This window comes from Typopeltis vanoorti, chromosome 16 (assembly GCF_054136105.1).
Source record: "Typopeltis vanoorti isolate ZY-2024b chromosome 16, IOZ_Tvanoo_1.0, whole genome shotgun sequence".
NCBI lineage: Eukaryota > Metazoa > Arthropoda > Arachnida > Uropygi > Thelyphonidae > Typopeltis > Typopeltis vanoorti.
In genome coordinates this window covers 79,490,098-79,513,331 of record NC_143564.1, presented here as the reverse complement: position 1 = coordinate 79,513,331, position 23,234 = coordinate 79,490,098, and the positions used below count along the sequence as shown (strand labels likewise).

At 35.6% G+C, this 23,234-nt stretch overlaps 1 protein-coding gene across 1 annotated transcript in view; it reads right to left on the bottom strand.

The window, feature by feature from the left end:
- The window catches only part of Frmd5 (FERM domain containing), a 501,610-nt gene that overhangs the window by 404,525 nt on the left and 73,851 nt on the right, over nt 1-23,234 (bottom strand). Inside the window, exon 3 of the mRNA XM_090406270.1 lies at nt 22,834-22,938. Within this exon, the coding sequence (XP_090262396.1) occupies nt 22,834-22,938 (105 nt within the window). The remainder of the gene's footprint in view (nt 1-22,833; nt 22,939-23,234) is intronic.

Genomic DNA, 23,234 nt, shown 5'->3' with positions numbered 1-23,234 from the left:
AATAGGGGTGACTGAAACAAAAAAGTATTGGCGAGATCTTTTTGAGCAATAAATACAAAATGTTATATTCAGGCAATGACAATCAAGGAAAAGAAGGAGTAGCCATAGTATTCAACACAAAATACGAGGCTAATCTTCTTGAATGGCACTCTGTCTCAAGTAGAGTAATGTGGGCAAATATGAGAATGGGAAACTGGACAATGAGAGTTATTTGTGCCTATAGTCCCACAGAAGGTTCTACTAAGGTAGAAGTGGAGGAATTTTTTGAGGCTTTAGAAAAAGCAACTGACACATTGAAAAAGGAAATGTTGGTCCTTGTTGGGGATCTAAATAGCAGAGTAGGAAATAATTGTGAGACATATAGAAATATTTTGGGAAAATTTAGAAAAAAGAGCAAAGCTAATAATAATGGCAAATATGTGTTGGATTTCTGCTCAGGACATGGACTGGTTATTACTAACACCATGTTCCAATATAAAAATGTGCACAAATTCACATGGAGAGAAGAGGCAACGAATAAGAAAAGTCTCATTGACTATGTTATTGTTGATAGTGATATTTTCTCCCTGGTGCAGGACACCAGAGTGTACAGGGGATTTGAAATTGGAAGTGATCACTATTTAGTCTTGAGCAGGTTAAAATTGAATTTCATATTGAAAAGAATGACATGTAAGAAAGTTTTAAAGTGAATAAAAGTTGAGCAGCTCTCAGATGTGAACTGTAGACTAAAATACACAAAGATTATTCAAGAAAAAATGAAAGAGTTTGGGAACAGGAAACAAACCTTGGAGATTCAGCAGCAAACTCTGAAGAAAACATTGACTGATTCAGCCAGAGAGGCATGTGGTGAGGTTGTCTGCAAGGATAAAAAAATCAGAACTCCCTGGTTGACACAGGAAGTTAAAGAGGCAGTGAAGGAAAAGAAGAAAGCATATCAAACGTTTCTGTCGAATAAGTCAGCTTGTGCTCTTAGAGAATATAGAGACAAATGCAAGAACTAAACAGTGTGTAAAACTAGCTAAACTAAAGTTATGGGAAGACTTTGGTAAGAATATAGAAAATAAATATCAAGAAGGTGGCAAAATATTCTGGAGGTTGTTGAAGAAGCTTAGGAATGGAGGCAAGAGTGCTGTAAAAGGAGTTAGAGATGATAAAGGTGACATGAAAACCGGAGAAAAAGATATCCTTGAAGTATGGAGTAATTACTTTGAAAAACTGCTAAATGAAACAAGCAGTGATGATAGCACAGTGGTAAAAAACACTGACCAGGCATGCAGTCAGGAATACATATCCATACTTGAAGTAGAAATAGCCATCAAAGGCTTGAAATGTGGAAAGGCAGCAGGAGTAGATGATATTCGACCAGAAATGCTGAAGTATGGTGGTATAAGAGTCTTACAGTGGCTGCACTGCATAGTTCAGAAACCTGGACAGAGGGATGAATTCCCGATGATTGGAGTAGAGCTCTCATAGTACCAATATATAAAAAGGGAAATAAAACTGAATGTGAGAATTACAGAGGTATTTCCCTACTGAGTGTTCCTGGCAAGATCTATGCAAGTATACTTGAGAAACGGTTGAGAAGAATTGTGGAAGAAAAGCTTGGTGAAGAACAAGCTGGATTCAGGAAATATGGGAATATGACAAAGATCTGTATTTAAGTTTTGTCGATTTGGAAAGAGCATATGACAAGGTGCCAAGAGAGAATCTATTCAATACACTGCAGCTATATGGTGTCAATGGGGCATTATATCAAGCAATACTAAAGATTGAGGAAATGAGAAGAGAAAGACCACAAAAGAGTTGGATGGAGAACATAAAAGAACTTATCAACTTGAACTTACAATTACTGAAAGAAAGGACAAGAGGCCGAGTGGGATGAAGAGCCTTTGTTCACAAGATCACCAAGATTCAAAAACAACTGGATGGCACATAACAACAACAATGCTATGCACACACAGGTCAGGTCCTAGTGTACATAAGATTGGGTTTAGTAATTCTTACATGATACTATCTTTGAATGAGAACCTGGCTGACTGAATTTTTTTTTTTTCTCTCCCTTTATAAGCTTTCTTGTGGGGATCAACATATACATCTCTTAAGGCTTCTCTTCATTAAATTATCCTTTTGGAAGACACCAACGTTTAGATCATCAGCCATTTTCAGATCTCTGAAGTATGTTGCTCAGATTGAGCTGATAGCACTTTCTCATCTCATCTTTATCCTTGTTCACATTTCACATGAGATGATAATGAATGTGAAAACTTTCTCCTGGATGACAGGCTCACTAAAAGCAGTTTTCTTCTGCCTCAGCACTTTTTTTTTTAGAATCAAGGCAATTCATAAAAGATAATTTTGTATTTGAAAGTGTGTTAGGAGCAATGCCTATTATGTCATTTACTTTTCTTAATGAAGTGGAGTAAACTTATTTCTATATACCAAAGCAGAACTTGTACTGACCTCTAACCATTCTCAACTGTCCAAATGTACTTTTCTTTACACCTGCTGGATTCACTGCTACTTCACTTTTACTAGCCATTTAAAAGTTCATTTTTCACTTGGTTAGACTATAATAAATTTAGTTTAATCCTTCATCCAAGTGTGAGCAAACAAAGTTTGCACCTGAAAATATCTTCAGGACTGGGGTAAGGTAGTACAACACCCGGCAACTCGTAGTAAAGGTGGACCAAGCTAACATCACGCCTATCCCAGTATCTCCCATAATGCAAAACACATCTCATTGTGGATATGTATAATGTTATGCATTAAGGGACAGGCCACTACCCAGACTAGTTTCGACTTTTATTGAGGTCTCTTCAGTGGGAGCCAGGCCCCCAAAAGTGGAGATACCAGGCAGAAGCAATAGCGAGGTCATCTTTACCTACAGGAGTTGCCAAAAGGTGTGCCACCTTTTTATTAAATTACTCTCGATTTAGAGAAAGATGTTGAAAGTTAATTTTTCACTTGGTTAGACTATAATAAATTTAGTTTAATCCTTTATCCAAGTGTGAGCAAACAAAGTTTGCGCCTAAAAATATCTTCAGGACTGGGATAAGGTACTCCCACTGAAGAGACCTCAATAAAGGTCAAAACTAGTCTGGGTAGTGGAACCTCCCTTAATGCATAACATTATACATATCTGCAAGGAGATGTGTTTTGCATTATGCGAAATACTGGGATAGGAGTGATGTTAGCTTGCTCCACCTTTGCAACAAGTTGCACTACCTTTCCAACGAGTTGCACTACCTTTCCCGAGGCCTGAAGATATTTTCAGGCGCAAACTTTGTTTGCTCACACTTGGATAAAGGATTAAACTACATTTATTATAGCTGTTTAAAAATTTTCAAAAGGATACAAAAATATATAAACACACACACTCTTTTTTGAAACAATATGCTGCAATGGTACAGCATACTGCATCTCTTAACAGTGGTACATGAATGTGGTACATTTAGAAATTTGTAATATTCAGTAATTCTGTACAAGTTTACTTAGTATTCAAATAAGCTAAGTTATTTGATGAAATTTGCATTTTTGCTACACCTACTACTATGATATTTAAAATAACTATTTTTAGAATTTTAAATTACTTTTATGTTTATATATTCAGGCTGTGTCTCATGCACCTCAAGCAGAACTGCACTGTATTTTAGTGCTCAAAATAGAATTTTTACTTTATTTGGTTTGGGACTATACAGCATAATGTGCATTCCAGTTGTTTCTAATTACACTAAATACCCAATTACTCTATTTTTTCCTAAATACAGTACATATGACTGTCTGTGTGCTACAATAAAAACTTACTTTTGCATGCATCTGGCAGTATTGTGGGGGGGGGGGAGAAAGTTTAGCAGCATAATGGAAAACAACAAAGCATGGAATCAGGTAAGTGCACAATGAAAATCAGGAAGCATAGTTGATTGTAAAAAGAAGGACGTTACTTGGTGTTTGCAACTCCATCATAAAACATTGCCATTGACGACCAGGTAATAAACTCATGATTTACCATGAGTTTAATAAAATAAACTCAATGTTAAAAACTAAAAATATAGTACATACAACTGAAAGATAGCAAAGAAAAGCAAAAGAGACTGTAATTCTAGTAGGTGTGAATGACTTAACGAGCAATAAATTCAGAATGAGAGAGGATGAGAAAAGATTGTTGGAAGAAGCACAAGTGAAGAATGAGAAAGTGAAAATTGTAAGTATATCTAACATATCTATTGTAAGTAAGGCCTGCCATTACGGTAAAATGAAGTTAAAGCTATCAAGACAACTGAATGGTCTCGCCTTCCTAAAACGCTGTCAGAATAACCAGGTAATCCCAAACTGTCTCAAATTTAAGCACCGCTTCTCTTCGCAAAAGGCTCTTCGTATTTATAACCGCACCAGCCAAACTTTGCTCAGGGAACTCGAACACCTTTCAAGCACCTTAAGCCACAAAATTTGGTCTATTTTATACAACATCTCGTGCACTGCTGCGGAGAAAGAATTTTAAAAAGTACGAGACTGACACATCAAAAAATTCGAAAATTTAAAAAAGAACTCGAAACCACAACTTCCTACCGAAACAGTAGTCAACCTTTCGTCAGTTAGTGTGAAACCTGAAGCACTAAACGCTCTCTCATGTGGCCACAACTTTGTCATTGTGCCCAGAAGAATACCCGCTAAAGATATTATGATACAAATCGAACGCGGGATACGACACCTTCCAAACCATGTTGTCAACGATATTAGACTGGATGTGGCTTGTGTTCTGACCAAAGCAAAACCACCAAAAACTAACATGCCCAATAAGGAAATTAAATCTCTACTAGAATTAAAGAAAAACAAGAAAATAATAATCACCAAAGCGGATAAAGGGAACGCCACAGTATTGTTTAACCAAAAGGATTACACAGATCAGCTGAATGCTCTAATGTTAGATCGGGCTACTTACCTCCCTATCGAGTACAATCTCACCAACTCACAAATCAGAAAACTCCACAGGCTCGTTAAGAAGGTCACTTCTTGGCCTGGAGAAGTCACTAACAAATTAAAACCGTTTAACTCCATACCCCCACGTATATATGGACTCCCAAAAATACATAAAGAAAGTGTGCCATTACGTCCCATAGTGGATAGCATTGATTCCCCCCACATACAAACTAGCTAAACATTTGGCCAAAGCCCTCACACACACTATACTAGTAACACATCTTCACACATAAAAAACTCAGCCCACTTCAAAGCCAGCATAGAAAACCTTACACTCAAACACAATGACGTAATGGTCAGTTTTGATGTCTCCTCCCTATTCACATATGTCCCACTGAAAGAATCCTTAGAGCTAATCCAAGCTAAATTTCCTCCCGATATCACAGAGTCCTATTTCAGTTCACAATGAACTTAGGCTATTTTGTTTGGCAAGGAAAATTCTACAAACAAATAGAGGGGACAGCCATGGGTTCTCCACTCTCCCCACCCCTGGTCAACATTTATATGGAGACATTTGATGAGAAAGCCTTAAACTCTGCCCTACAAAAACCAACCATATGGCTTCGCTATGTTGATGTGTTCGTTATTTGGCCACATGGCTCCAATGCACTCCTCTCCTTCTTAACACACTTAAACAATCAACACAACAGAATCAAATTCACCCTGGAAGAAGAAAAAAACTGCCTTCCTTTCTTAGACATCCTGATGGAACCTTGGTTTTCTCAGTCTATAGAAAAACCCACCCATACAGGCAGATACATTCACCAGCAATCCCCTCCCCGCTGCAACAATATGGAGTCATTAAGACACTACACAACAGGGCTAAACTTATCTGTTCATATGACAATGCCCTAACCACAGAACTAAACCACATGCTCAACACTTTCTCAGCCAATGGCTGCCCCCCCCCCAAAAAAAACAAAAAAATATTGGAATCAATAAACCACAACCCCCCTTCCCCCCTCACAACAAGAATTACTCTAAATTGGCATCCCCTATCCGCTCTACTAAAGACCAACCCCTCCCCCAGACCTACCTGGTGTATACCAGGTCCCTTGGTCGAACAGCTAATATCAGATTTCAGCTAATTTCAGAACACAAGGACTACATCCAGTTTCACCAATACAGCCACTCTGGTCTTGCAGACCATGTGATGGATACCCGCCATAGAATACGGTGGAAGAAAGCCACGATAATACACCGCAGTAAATTCAAATACGAAAGGCTTTTCATGGAATCAGCCTCAGCCCTAAGAAACAATCCAAACCTCAACAAATTTGGGTACATGAGACTGCCCCAAATTTGGGAAACCTACATCAGAAGACCTTCAGCCCAATCGCCCAACATAGGAGAAAGAATAGCTTCCTGCTTCGTCCTCATTTATCGTTTGTTGTGCTTGCGTGCATGTGTCTTGCTGTTAAGTTCCTGTGAAAATGGCAACGTGACATTGCCAAAATATTGGAAGTGTATTAAAATTTATTTTAAGGTATATCCTAGTATACGTTGTAATTTCCTTAAGCTATTTAGTAAAAAAAGTAAAAATAATAAAAAAAAAGTAAGTATATCTAGATATCACAGGAATGAATTAAGAAGAAGAGGAACTACAATAGCAAATGATTCAATGCATAGGCTGAAGAAGGAATGGATGCAAATTTCTGGATGTGTGGAGTGAGTTTGAGGGAAGAATTGATTTGTATAAGAGGGATGGCCTGCACTTTAATGTGTTTGATATCAGAAGTATTGAAAAATAATTCATGTATCAGACCTAGCACAGAGAGTCAAGGAAACTAAATTATGATTGAAAGAATGGTGACAATCAGTGTGTAAGAGTGACAATGTTATGCAACTGTGTTAATGATGGGAATGGTATTGTTATGGAAATGATTATGAGGAGAGAACAATTGTGTGTTCATCCATTTTGGACTTATCAAGCATGTGCAAAGATGTCTGCATAAAGCACTAGATAAGAACAGAGATCTGCAAGCTGTTCCGCTATGTCACACTGACTACATACAAGAGTATACAAAAATGCAGATAACTTACTATGCCTATACATAAATGCTAGGAGCTTCAGAAACAAAGGGGGTCGAGTTTCTTACTCTGGTCAATATGTTGAGACTTCATATTCTAGGCATTAGTGAGACTTGGCTATCCTAAGCATATTAACTGCTCTCAGGTGTAAAAGTACAGTATTTTTAGAAAGATTAAGATAGGAGGAGGTGTGCTGGTAATGATATCAGATGACTTGAATCCAGTTAGAGTTAAGACTTATGACAGAAATACTAGTAACGGTTTTTCAAGTGGCAGTGAGTTTAAACTATCTAATGTGGGGGTGTAGTCTAATATGATCAAATTCATAGTGAGGTGTTGTTGCAGGCCTAGTGAATTGGTTGCTAGTGATGAAGAAATGCATTATCAAATGAAGTTGAGTGAGAAATGAGTAATCACATTACAGGAATTATCTGAACATTGATTGGGTAGCTGTGAAATCTCATGAGATGAATGAAACTGAATTTATTGAACTGTTGTGGGACAACTTCCTCAAATAGCACATGACAGAAGGAGCTTGAGGTCAAAAAGTGTTAAATTTGATTATAGTGTCAGATGGGATTTTAGTTAAAGATATAATTATTCTGCTTCCAGTCGATGACACTGATCATGTAGAACTCACTTGGGAAGTGGCTAAGTTTATGAATGTTCCATTCAAAAATGGTTACATGATGAACTACAAAGCAGGAAATTATAACTGCCTGAGGAGTATGCTGGGTTCTTGCCATTAGACATTGCATGAGAAGTGTTTAAAAAATATTTAAATTATGCAATATCAGAATATGTCCCTAGAGTTTGAAAAATAAATAGAGAAGCAGTGAAATGGATGTGTAATCTTATCAAGCAAGAGATTCATAAGAAAAGGATGATGTGGAAGGAATACTGTGTGCATAAGGATGATGTCTGTTATGAAAATTATAAGCAGCAGGACAGAAGAGTCACAAGTGTTGTACAGAAAGCTAAGTCCGAGTATGAAAAGAAACTGGCTCTGCAAGTTAAAGACAACCAAAAAGAATTCAATTGTTATGTTGTAAATAAAAGAATGAATGAATTTGAAAGGAGAATTCTACTGAATGCAGATGGTATGCAGGTGACTGATGCAGAAAAGATTGTTCAACTAATGTGTAGCTATTTTGATAAAAGCTATTAATCTGGTAAATGCAACACTGAACCTCACAGTTACCTCTTCACTGTATGAAGAAACTCGTGTTTGAGGAGGAAGTACTAGAGCTGTTGCACAAACTGAATAAGAATTCTGCAATAGGAACTGATGAATATCAGCACAGATGCAAGATCATTCAGCTGAAGTGACAATTAGTTTATTTTAATAATGGTATTGATTACAACACAGAATGATAAGAAAATACACCTGTGAATAAAAAAATTAGAATAATCAAAGAAAATGTGTTGAATGATTTGCAATTCTAATTTATTGCATAGAAAATAATTATTACCAAATATGAATTAGCATCATCTAAATCCAAATACTCTGTAGATTGTATAACCATGTAAACACATAAAAATGTAATATAAATTATAAGAAAACTGTTATTTGAAAACATTCAAAGAGAGTCAATTCCAAAGTGTACCAAGAAATTCTTGAGCACTTTATGTTACTAGCATCGGAAGATTTAGATGATGGTGATTTCCTTTAGTAGTAAGATTCAGCTTCTGTCACACTACCAAGAACACTACAAGATGGCTCAAAGAAAGGCAAATCAATGTACTTCTTTGACCGACAAACTCACCAGATTTAAATCCCATTGAGAATTTGTGGGGAATTATGAAGAAATGTCTTCAAGTGCCCCAAGAGACAAAACTAAACTTGTTTCTAGTCAACCATATGGGCATGATAAAAAAAAAAAAAAAAAAGACTGTGAACTGCTAGTAAATAATATGGCCAACCATTCACAAACAGTCAGAAAAGCTAAGTGGGATGCAACAAAGTACTGATTATCGTGTTGTTTCCCCTCTGACTGTAATTTTTATGCATTTATTTTTGCATTATTCTAATATTTTGAACCAAGGTAAGAATTATTCTAATCTTATGAATGTTTTCAAATAACAGTTTTATGTGTTTACACATTAGTTGAACAATCTTTTCTGCATCAGTCACCTGCATACCATCTGCATTCAGTAGAATATATTACATTTTTATGTGTTTACATGGTTATATGATCTACAAAGTACGTAGATTTAGATGATGCTAATTCATATTTCATATTTTGCCATTTCAAATTCATATTTTGCCATCAAAGGCTTGAAATGTGGAAAGGCAGCAGGAGTAGATGATATTCGACCAGAAATGCTGAAGTATGGTGGTATAAGAGTCTTACAGTGGCTGCACTGCATAGTTCAGAAAGCCTGGACAGAGAGACGAATTCCCGATGATTGGAGTAGAGCTCTCATAGTACCCATATATAAAAAGGGAAATAAAACTGCATGTGAGAATTACAGAGGTATTTCCCTACTGAGTGTTCCTGGCAAGATCTATGCAAGTATACTTGAGAAACGGTTGAGAAGAATTGTGGAAGAAAAGCTTGGTGAAGAACAAGCTGGATTCAGGCCAAATAGAGGCTGTCAGGATCAGATCTTCACTTTACGACAAATAGTCGAGAAAGCATGGGAATATAACAAAGATCTGTATTTAAGTTTTGTCGATCTGGAAAAGGCATATGACAAGGTGCCAAGAGAGGAGCTATTCAATATGCTGCAGTTATATGGTGTCAATGGTGCATTATATCAAGCAATACTTAGTCTTTATTTGAGTTGTAAGTCAAATTTTAGAATTGAAGGAAGTACAGGAAGAATTTAAGCAGTTAGAATTGAAGGAAGTACAGGAAGATGGTTTAATGTTAAATCTGGTGTGAGACAAGGATGTACATTATCCCCTCTGTTATTCATTATCTATATGGATCACATTATGAAGGAAAGTGGTATTAAACATATCAAAATTGGAGATGTTAATGTCAGATCTTTGCTTTATGCGGATGATGTTATACTTCTAAATAAATCTGCTACAAGTCTGCAAGATTCTCTGACTAAATTGAATAGCTGTTGTAATAGATATGGTATGAAGGTCAGCAATAAAAAGACAAAGACAATGAAAATAGGCAGAATCATTGAAAATGTCAACTGTGTTGTGAATGGAGAACCTGTGGAACAAGTAAAACATTTCAGCTATTTAGCCATGATTTTTACTGAAGATGGTAAAATAAATATAGAAATAGACAACAGAATCAGCAAAGCTGGTATGGTGGGAAGTCAATTGAATAAATTCAATGGAATAAGAGAGAAATTAGTCGGAACACTAAATTAGCTGTATACAAGACAGTGTTCAAACCAGTTTTAACTTATGGATCTGAGACCTGGGTCAGAAGTAAAACACTTGACCAAAGACTAGAGACCACAGATATGAGAGTCCTGAGAAAGATTACAGGCATGAACAGATGGCATCAATGGCAGTATCATATTAAAAACGAGGATATTAGGAAAGAACGATCAGCATCCAGGAATGCGTTAGCAGAGCTAATCTCAGGTGGTATGGTCACTTAAACAGAATGGGTGAGGAAAGATTAGCAAAACAAGTGTTCTCTGCCAGATTGGCAGCAAAACGACCCAGAGGAAGACCAAGATATAGGTGGATTGATACGGTACAAAGTGCTTTAGACGATAGAAATATAAGATCTGATAATGTTGGAGTCTTGACAAGTAACGGACTGATCTGGAGGAAAATTGTAGATAGGAAATTAATAATGATGTAATTTTTCTCATGTAGTACTATCATATCCTGTACACCCCTTGAGGGTACATGGCAGGAATTTGATGATGATGATGATAATTCATATTTGGTAATAATTATTTTCTATGCAATAATTCAGAATTGCAAATCATTCAACACATTTTCTTTGATTATTCTAATTTTTTTTTGGCAGTGTAATTAATATTTATTAATTTATTAGCTGATATTTTACTGGTATTATAACCAGCATCTTCAGACCCCAAGAATAGTTTGTCACAGAACACAAAGCAACAAAAATTTGGTATAACAGTGGGACTAGTTTAAAAGAAAAAATGTAACGGACAACACAATGAACTAAAGTTCTAATTGGGCCATCTATTGTTGGAAAGAGAGAAAAAAAAAAAGTATTAATTACATCTTAAAATAACTGTTTACCAGATTTTTGGTAAAATTATATGGCCATACTTGTTCAGGTTTGGAGCATGATTTAAAGCTGCTGTTAATTTCAAAAACAATCTCTCTGACTGATTTTTAATTAACTATTCATGCTTTTATACCAAATTACATGTACTGTAACAAATTGTTCTTGTGCTCTGAAGATGCTGGCTATAATACCAGCGAAAAATCAGCCAATAAGTTAATAAATATTAATTATTTCTTACATTCTAAGTTTTAATGAATACTATTAAAATAAACTAACATATACTGCCAACACATAAGCTTTTCTACTCGTTTGAAGTGGCTATTCCTTTAACTAGGTTATATAGTTTGAATCTCACAACAGGAGAAATTCCACAGGAGACAATGAAAAGAATGTATGGTAATCCCATTGCACAAGAGTGGTGCAGAGACTGATAAATCCAACAACTGACCAATCAATATTTCTGGAGTGGTGGTAAAGATTTTGGAAAAGTTGGTTAGGACTTGCATACAGAAATGTGTTATCAGAGAAACTATACTTTGCAATGAAAAATATGGGTTTGCTAAGGAAAGGTTATGCTTGAGCAACTTGTTCCCTTTCTATAATAACGTTATTGTTGATTTAGACAAGGGGAATAGATACACTATGAAGCTTTGGATTTTGTTAAGGCTTTTGACAGAATATGACATGAAAGACTATTGCATAAACTAGAGCAGTGCTTCCCAAACTTCTGGATGTCAGGGAACCTTTGGAAAAATTCAAATATTTCACAGCCCCCTGCGAAAAAAAATTGTAATATAGATATATATTATTATAATATTTATTGTATTTATATTCAATACAAAACATACACAGCGAATATTGCAAAAATCAAATGCAAATATTATATTTTAGCATCTTACATACACATTTGACATGGCACATTATCTCATATTTTTATATAGATAGATATATTGTTATTGTACATTTGCAGTACAAGCACATGAAACGTAAAACGATTAGTAATAAAGAAAGAATTAAAAATATAAAAGAAGTTTCATAACAATTTAATGTGATGAATGTGTTTCAATACTGCTACACCAATATTAGGTGAAATATTTGAAACTGCAATTGTTAGATTCTGCTTTGAAATCAAACTTAAATGAATAAGCATATATTTACTAACATTCATCATCATCAAATTCCTACCATGTACCCTCAAGGGGTGTACAGGATATGATAGTACTACATGAAAAAAATTACATCATTACTAACTTCCTATCTACAATTTTCCTCCAAATCAGTCTGTTACTTGTCAAGACTCCAACATTATCAGATCTTATATTTCTATCGTCTAAGGCACTTTGCACCGTATCAATCTACCAATATCTTGGTCTTCCTCTGGGTCGTTTTGCTGCCAACCTGGTAGAGAACACTTATTTTTCTAATCTTTCATCGCCCATTCTGTTTAATTGAACATACTACCTGAGATTAGCTCTGCTAACGGATTCCTGGATGCTGATCGTTCTTTCCTAATATCCTCATTTTTAATATGATATTGCCATTGATGCCATCTGTTCATGCCTATAATCTTTCTCAGGACTTTCATATCTGCGGTCTCTAGTCTTCGGTCAAGTGTTTTACTTCTGACCAAGCTATCAGATCCATAAGTTAAAACTGGTTTGAACACTGTCTTGTATACAGCTAATTTAGTGTTCCGACTAATTTCTCTCTTATTCCATATGAATTTATTCAATTGACTTCCTGCCTTACCAGCTTTGCTGATTCTGTTGGCTATTTCTATATTTAATTTACCATCTTCACTAAAAATCGTGCCTAAGTAGCTGAAATGTTTTACTTGTTCCACAGGTTTTCCATTCACAACACAGTTCACATTTTCAATGACTCTGCGTATTTTCATTGTCTTTGTCTTTTTACTGCTGACTTTAATACCATATCTATTACAACAGTTATTCAATTTAGTCAGAAAATTTTGCAGACTTGTAGCGGATTTATTTATAAGTATAACATCATCCGCATAAAGCAAAGAGCTGACATTAACATCTCCAATTTTGATATCATGTTTAATACCACTTTTCTTCTTAATATGATCCATATAGATAATGAATAACAGAGGGGATAATGTACATCCTTGTCTCACACAAGATTTAACATTAAACCATCTTCCTGTACTTCCTTCAATTCTAACTGCTGACTTACAACTCAAATAAAGACTAAGTATTGCTTGATATAATGCCCCATTGACACAATATAACTGTAGCATATTCAATAGCTTCTCTCTTGGCACCTTGTCATATGCCTTTTCCAAATCGACAAAACTTAAATACAGATCTTTGTTACATTCCCTTGCTTTCTCGACTATTTGTCGTAAAGTGAAGATCTGATCCTGACAGCCTCTATTTGGCCTGAATCCAGCTTGATCTTCACCCAGCTTTTCTTCCACAATTCTTCTCAACTGTTTCTTAAGTATACTTGCATATATCTTGCCAGGAACCCCCAGTAGAGAAATACCTCTGTAATTCTCACATTCAGTTTTATTTCCCTTTTTATATATTGGTACTATGAGAGCTCTACTCCAATCATCGGGAATTTGTCCCTCTGTCCAGGCTTTCTGAACTATGCAGTGCAGCCACTGTAAGACTTTTATACCACCATACTTCATTTCTGGTCGAATATCATCTACTCCTGCTGCCTTTCCACATATCACCTTTGATGGCTTTTTCTACTTCAAGAATGGATATGTATTCCTGACTGCATGCCTGGTCAGTGTTTTTGACCACTGTGCTGTCATCACTTCTTGTTTCATTTAGCAGTTTTTCAAAGTAATTACTCCATACTTCAAGGATATCTTTTTCTCCCGTTTTCATGTCACCTTTATCATCTCTAACTCCTTTTACAGCACTCTTTTCTCCATTCCTAAGCTTCTTCAACAACGTCCAGAATATTTTGCCACCTTCTTGATATTTATTTTCTATATTCTTGCCAAACTCCTCCCATGACTTTTGTTTAGCTAGTTTTACACACTGTTTAGCATTATTGCATTTGTCTCTATATTCTCTAAGAGCACAAGCTGACTTATTTGCCAGGAACTTTTGATATGCTTTCTTCTTTTCCTTCACTGCCTCTTTAACTTCCTGTGTCCACCATGGAGTTCAAATTTTTCTATCCTTGCAGACAACTTCTCCACATGCCTCGCTAGCTGAATCTCCAAGGTTTGATTCCTATTCTCAAACACTTTCATTTTTTCTTCAATAATCTTTGTGTATTTTAGTCTACAGTTCACATTTGAGAGCTGCTCAACTTTTATTCGCTTTAAAACTTTCTTACATGTTATTCTTTTCAATATGAAATTCAATTTTATCCTGCTCAAGACTAAATAGTGATCACTTCCAATTTCATATCCTCTGTACACTCTGGTGCCCTGCACCAGGGTAGAAAACATCACTATCAACAATAACATAGTCAATGAGACTTTTCTTATTCCTTGCCTCTTCTCTTCATGTGAATTTGTGCACCTTTTTATGTTGGAACATGGTGTTAGTGATAACCAGTCCATGTCCTGAGCAGAAATCCAACAGATATTTGCCATTATTATTAGCTTTGCTCTTTTCTCCAAATTTTCCGAAAATATTTTTGTATGTCTCACAATCATTTCCTACTCTGCTATTTAGATCCCCAACAAGGACTAACTTTTCCTTTTTCATTGTGTCAGTTGCTTTTTCTAAAGCCTTAAAAAATTCCCCCACTTCTACCTTAGTAGAACCTTCTGTGGGACCATGGGCACAAATAAGTCTCATTGTCCAGTTCCCCATTCTCATATTTGCCCACATTACTCTACTTGAGACAGAGTGCCATTCAAAACGATTAGCCTCATATTTTGTGTTGAATACTATGGCTACTCCTTCTTTTCCTTGATTGTCATTGCCTGAATATAACATTTTGTATTTATTGCTCAGAAAGATCTCACCAATTTTTGTCTTTTTTTGTTTCAGTCACCACCTATAATGTCGATCTGGTACTTATCTAATTCCTCAGGTAGCTCCATTTCTTTGCCATTCAGGCGTCTTATGTTAATAGTACTGATCTTTAAACTCTGGTGATGTTGAGTTGGGGTGTGTTTTCAGATTTGTTTCAGTAGCTGACTTCACTGTTCGCCCTGGTTCCCTGGCGAAAACAACGGGGGCCTTGTTTAACCGGGCGATGGTTAAACAAGGCATAAAATTTTGTCATGTTGTACCATCATTTTTTTATTTTGGTTTAACCAATAAGAATACAATTTGGTCAGCTAAATCCCAAACTGCCAGCCCATCCTTGTTCGTTCAGTATCCAAGTAGATATCCAACAGGGTGCACCACGAGAAGGTGAGGATTGGACATTAGGTCAGAAGCCCTGGTCAATTCTCCGCATTCCTTTAAAGGCTATGTGGAGGTCTCCTCTCAGTTATGCAGCTTTAACCCTTAAGCACCCCGATATATATTTATTAAGCGCCGAAATACGCAGTAAGCGAAATTTGCGAACTGCACCAATGTGTGATTTTTTTTCTTTAAAATATAAAAAATAACCAAAAGGAAATATTAAAAATTAAATATGTTTCTTTTAAGAAAAAAAAATCTACTTTGCCTTAAAACATTTTAAATTTGTTTTCATTATTTCATGGTCCCTCTCAACAAAACCTACGGCCCACAGTTTGGGAAGTGCTGAACTAGAGAATATGTGATTGGATTATAAAATTTTGGCATGGATTAAAGGATAGCTGACTGAAATATCAAAAAGTGGTATATGGAGGATGTGTGAGTTCAAGATTTAAGATAACCAGTGGTGTACGACAAGGATCAGTCCTTAGCCCATTGTTATTCAATCTGTACATTAATGACACTGGGAAGGATTTGACATGCAACATATTTGATGATGAAAAGATAGATGAGATAATCAGAAGAGCTACTTATATATAGTACTTACAGAATGATTTGAATATGCTGGAATTGTGGGCATGTAAAAATGGCTATCTATTCAATGTTAGTAAAAGTAAAGTCATGCACTTTGGTGTAATTAGATATCCAATATCATATTATATTGGTGGGATTATGCTAGAAGATAATAATCACGATAGGGAACTTGGAACTTAGTAGACAGGAAGTTGAAGTTAAAAGGCCATATAGCAAAGATAGCAAATATAACTCAGAGAATAATTGTAATGCAGCAACAATTCGTGACATGTAAAGATAAGGAAGTTATTTTGCCTCTTTACAAAGCCTTAATAAGACCTCACTTGGACTATTGGGCACAGATCAGGTATCCTGATTTCTGTGTTGATTCTGACACAGTGCAGAGAATGCGAAAGAGTGTGTTAAAAATGATATCAGGATTGTGAAACACTGGTTATGAAAACATAGTGAGAATTTGTAGACTGCAGACACTAGCAAACAGGAAAAATAAAGGTAATATAATTGGGACAAACTTTTGAATGGCTCATAGAGGATTTCAGTCGATGGAAGTATTCATTTTCTGGAGGGCAGGGAAAGGATGCAAGGGCATTCGTGGTAGTTGAGAATGAATGCAGTCAAGAAGGGGTGACAGCTAGATTTTTCTCTCATAGAGTGGTATGTGAATGGAACAGACTGCCACTGGATGCCATGTGACATCTTCAGGCAGGACACAAATTCTTGTGTCCTGCCCGAAGGCCAAGTACAACTTGAGTCCATTTGTTCTCCTCCTCTTGCAAATGTGTTGAGTAAATCATTTTACTAGGTTTTATCCAACTTTCGCAGATGTTCTGTTCGTCTTGAACCATAAAATAAAAAATGAAAAGGATTACCAATTTTTTTTCCCCTTCCACAGTCAAATTATAAACTAGTGAGAAAATGAACAGAGAGCTAAGTGAAGAAGCCTGTGTCAAAGACTGTCTTTGTTCATGGTGATATCAATGTCCAACTGCAAAGAATAGTTCCCTTCACAAAAGATAACTAAAATAATCTCCCAACGTTTCAACTTTTTTTTTTCACCAGTAGTCATGTCATAGTGTTAACAGTTGACCGAATTAGCATACTATGTAGACTGTAACGTAGCTTGTTTCTTTGTATGTATGTGTATGCTTCATACCTTGATATGAAGGTCGAAACATCAGGTGATTATCTTGGTTTATATTAAAATGAAGTTTTACAGTAACACAATAGCTGCTTCAATAATTTTTAAAAATCAACAGCATGGAATCACTAGCCAAGTTGCTGGACTTGGTAAAAAAAAAAAAAAAAAAGTTAGTTCTTGTGAAATAAAATATAACTGGCTAAATTATCAAAATAATAAACTTGGATGCAGGACCATTGTTAGGGTATATCTATCCTATCCCAATGGCTTTAACAGGCCTTTAAGGCCCACAACCTTCCAAGCATGCTTAGATTTCGTAACCGAAATACGAGGATAGAATGGTCACTCCTATGCCTCAAGGTATTCTTGGCTGTATCCCTGTGTGTTCACGGGGCCGGTTTGCCTGCTTGCGGGATGAAAAACACCAGATAAACTGGTGGAAAAAACCCTACTGCCCGCGCCCAAGACCGGCTAACTTGGCTATGGCTGAGGAAGATCCTTAAGCTCCTCACGTCTCCGACGGGAATCGAACCTAGGACACTCCTTCCCCAGGCATATGGTTGCGAAGCGCAAAGCCACTAGGCTAACCGCGCGGACTTTGTTAGGGTATATGGCAACCCTAAATTCAAGAAAATATGTATTTAAATAAAGATGTTTTTAATGGTTGAGATACAATTTTTCATCCTCCAAGCCTGCTCCTCAGAACTGCCTTCATGGCTTAGCGAGTTACGATATTCCTGCTTTGATATGCATCATGTAAACAAATGGAAGCAACTCTTGGAGTGCAAAAGAAGATGGGCATGAAAATTTCTAAGGAATGAGCAAACAATGAAGTTGCCTGTTTTAACAAAAGTAAACAGAAATAGCTACTAATGTAATAAAAAATAACTAGCACTGGGTTCATAGGTTGTAATAATTATTTAATAAAACCTACTAGTTTCGCCAATTAAACTAGTGGCTTCATTTGGGATGAACACACAAATATACAACATTAAATATGAATCATTACATAACCAAAAACACTGAATGTGCAGAAACAGTTACACAAGTACAACAGAAACATGTGGAGAGTGGAATTTGCACATGGTCAGTCATTGTTCAGCAGGTGTGCTCGATAGTTTGCAGAAAAATTAAAGTCCATTGTGTTTAAATATCTGATAAAAGATTTCCAAATGTCAGACAAAATCATTCCTTGGTTTCTGTTGAGAGTGCCTTGTGAGTAGATTACCATTATAGCCTTTTTGATGTTGCAGACACTGAAGTTGTCTTCTATATACGGCATGGAGCTCTTATCCCGTTCAATGTTGCGGTGAGCATGGGAGAAATGGAATGCCAGACTTGAGTTGTCTTCTCTGTTGTTATTGATGTCTCTAATATGCTCCTTTTGTCTTATTTCTAAACTTCTCAAGGTTTGCCTTATGTAATTAAGGCAACAAGAACATGGAATATTGTAAACTCCAGGATGTTTGTTGAAAGAGTTGTGGTCCTTGAGCGATAGTGATATTCCAAAAACAAACATTTTTCTTAATAAATTTTGATTTAGGTGTGATAAAGTAAGGGAAAAAAACAATTACTTGAATTCATGTTTGAAATGAAACTTTTATTTTGTCAGAATAATAAATATTCTGACAAAAAATTATTAAAAATACAATTATTTTAAAAACAAAAATATACATAATGGTACTGCAAACTTTAATTTATAGAAATTTTTAGAAACAATTAATCAAAAGTGTTATAATTTAAATTGAATCTAATTTTGGTACATGTTTGATTAGCAGCAGAAAATGCTCTTTTGGATTCTATACTAGATGACGTTATTGTACTGATATAGTCACAGATAAGTTGCAAGTTTAACTGCCTTATTCCCTCTTCTTTAAAAAAAATCTTATTTAATTTTTTAGCCATATTTTCAAGGCTTTGATGTTTTGGGGAAGGAACAGTTAAAAGTCTTTCATTAAATGGGGACTCAAGTTTATCTTTTGTTGACTGTATCTCATTAGACTTAGGTAATTTTTTATTTTGGAAAGAATATGCAGAATACTGATGTTCATTGGTGTTACAGGTTGAATTCTGTTCATTTTCTGAAGGAGAAAGATGTTTTATTAAGTGAGATATAATTTTCACATTTTCACTATAACATTATCTTTACTGAGTCTGGGAAATAATTCACTATCATCTTGTGTCCCACTCTAAATACTGGAAAACCTGTGATAAATTCAGATATATGTGTGAAATATGGAGTTTCAATGCAGTATACAATTTTGTAGCTATTTCTAAATTCTAGTTACCAGAGTTTTTTCCATCATAAAATTTATAGAAGCATCTAAAGTTTAAAGATTTGCTTCTTTGTAGAATAGTGCATCTACTGCTAACTTCATACGGATTAGTTACAGATAATAAATTAAATTCACTGTCACAGAAATTAATACTTGAATCTAAATCAATCAAACCTTTCTGCACACAATATCTCAACTCGAAAAATTTTTTCAAGCGTGGACAGTAAACTGTTCTAACACATCTTGGAATCTAAATGGAAAACAATTCTTTGCCAAAATTTCACCAACTAAAATTGATAAATATACTTCTGTAAATATTTATCATTTTTAGATGGCGAATTCAAAAAATTCAAACTACTTTTCTTATTTTCTTTACAAGAGAATTATGATTCATCATAAGAACTATACCTGTAAGACTATTTTCAATAATTACACAATCCTCATTATCATAGTCTTCCTCTTCATCATTTTATTGTTCAGATTCTACCAAATTGTTAAACCAGATTTTTTTTCATTTCCTGTTGACTTATAAAGTACACCAGCTCATCAAAAATTCTGAATATATCTATAGTAGTGGATATGGCTATGTACATCAACCATGGCTTATACAGGTATAAAAGGAAGCACACTTTCTTGCAGTCTTCATGGACAAACATTAATAATAAAATGGGCCATAGTGAAGATCTCAGTGACTTTCAACATGGTACTATCATAGAATGCCACCTGAATAGGAGGTACTGAGTAGGATAAAATGTTAACAAGGGTGTGGTCAGATATATCACTACATATTTTTAAGTAACTGCAAATGAGCTGACTGAGTACTTGACCTGTCTGTTAAATAAATCTTGCATAACAGAGGATCCCAAAAGAGCTGAAGGTAGAGAAAGTAACAAATGAGATAAGACTCATATTTTTTTATGTCAGTCCCATTAAGGAAAATCAGATAACCTATAATATATCTAGCATCAAGGGTTCTTGGAACCTAATCTTCAGAGTAAACACAGAACTTGTTCAAGCCACTTTAGGCCTCTAATAATGGTGAAGGTCTCACAATAAGTAACAAAAATCATCTAGAACCTAAATGAGTTTCAAACACAATCAAATTATCAGCATGCTGGATGAAAAGTGAAGATATTGTCCACACAGTGTTGTTTTTGAAAACACATTTTGGATTTCACAAAGCATTTGACAGACTACTGTATGTTGAAGAAGATGGGAAAGAGAAATAAATCAATGAAATTGATAAGAGATTAGTTGTCTGAAAAATAAGAGCAAGTTATGTATGTTGTTAGTGATGGAGGAGGGGAGAAATAATCTACAAAAGGAGGGTAACCAGTGGTGTACTAGGGATCTGCTTATAAACCACAGCTGTTCAACCATTTCATAGTTGGGCAATGCTCAGTGGCTTGATGATAGTGCAAAGATAAAGAGAGTTACAGGGAATATTCATGTCAAGTTCCTTTGGTAAAATTTAACCCACGATTGCCATCACTCTTAGACCCTTATCTGATCAAAGGTTTATAACACTGTACAAGGCTCAGATTAAATAAGAAGAGGAATGGAATATTGGTTTTGGGAAGAGGTTGAGGAAACATAAATTGCACAGTGGATAAGCAAAATAAAAGAAGTTATATGATATGATAGATACTTAAGTCGGTAAGTGGGTATTATGAGATTATCATCATCATGGTTATCTCCATGGAATGCAGAGTCTCATCACAGGAGACCCACTAACTTTTACGCACCCAAAACCTACCATACTTATCCTTAAACTCAGGGCACGCATAACTAATTCTGGCAATCCATTCCACTCACCACTCTCCATACAAAAAACCAAGTTTGCACACCCTTACTAACCACGCTCTTCTAGAACTTCACAGATAACTCCTAATTTTCTCTCTATTTCTCATGTATTGAAAATTTTCCTTTGTGTCAATCTTATAGAATCTCTTTAACAACTTATAAGTTTCTATAAGTTATTTTCTCGTTTCCACATTATAAACTAATCTTTTCAATCCACACACCTTCAACCTATCCTCATAGGCAGCATTTCAGAAACCTGTCACCAGCTTGGTTACTCATTGCAACTACCTCCTACTCCCCACGAAACCCAGGTGACCAAACCTGTGCACAGAAGTCAAGATGAAGCCGAATCATAACCTTATAAAGAGGGATAATAACTTACCTATCTTTACTTGTTAGCTGTTTTTCAATATTCAAGTAATCCTTTGAACTATTTCACCAACTTTTGCAATATGCCCTCTGAACTTTAAATCTCTGTCCACCATTAATCCCCAACTCCATAGCCTCACTAATTTCCTGCTATCCAGTACTATCAATGTGATATACAGTCTGTAATCTTTTCAATCCGAAGTTTCAAACCTTACATTTTGCAACATCAAATTCACAATCATTATCCTTCACCCACAGTGCCAATTCATTTAAATCGTGTAGACAAAACTAGAGAGGGCAATTCATTTAAATTGCCCTCTCTAGTTTTGCATCATCAGCAAACAATTGAATATTCCCCCCCCCCCTTAAATCTTTCCCTATATCATTAGTATACAAATTAAAGAGTAGAGGCCCTAGTACAGAACCCTGAGGCACTCAAGTTACCCTCATTCTCCTAGATTCCACTCAACCATATACTACTACTCTCTGGTGTCTGTCTGTCAACCACCACCACCACCATACTACCATCTTCATATCCATTCCAATTTGTTCAAACTTTTGTGATAGTTTTCCATGTGGTATTCTATCAAATGCCTATAATGGTGCAGCCAGCACCCTTAACTAATTCTGCTGTCATCCTATTATAAAATGTCAGTAAATTACTAAGGCAGGATCTACCTTTTACAAAGCCATGCTGCCAATCATTGAGTATCATATTCCTCTAGACCCACTACTGGATTTTACCTTTAACCAACTTTTCCAAGACTTTAACCTTCACTCCAAAAATATTAACTGGTCTATAATTTGCTACTTCTGTCTTGCAGCCCCCTTTGTATAATGAAACTATCATACCCTCCTTCCACTGTCTTAGAATCTTGCCAGAGAAATACAGAATGGAGGAAAAAACATGAGGCAATTAACGGAAGTTAATTGCCTCATGAACAAACAACATTAGATATTTTTACATGAAGACTGGCAGGTAATTGGAGTTTTGCTAGAATATACTGAAAATGTGAAGGAAGCACAACAAAAATGTATGAGATATGTTTTTAAGCTATTGACCCAATGGAGATCTTTTAATGATACTACTACTAACAATAATAATAACTCACCCTCTGTTTATGAGAATCCACATAACGAAGTCCAAAATAATCTTTCTCCAGTAAATTAAGGGCATTGCAAACATAATCCAGAAGATACTGACCTTTCTGATCGTACTTCATGGGAAAAAAAGAAGAGAAAATATTAGGTAATTGTATTGCATGCAGATCAACATTTATTAAATTAAAATAATGTTCTTATTATTATTCTTCCTGATTTGCATAATATATCAGGTAAGTTTGGGTTGTATCTACAAAGTTTGAGAACCAGGTTTAAGAAATTGCATTTTAATCTACTCTATACTATAAAATGATAAGCTGAAATTGGAAATGAATGTAGGCTGTAACGTTTTTGTGTAACGTTTATGTCAAGTTATTTGAAACTCAGGGCTACCCTGAGTGTCGAGTCAACA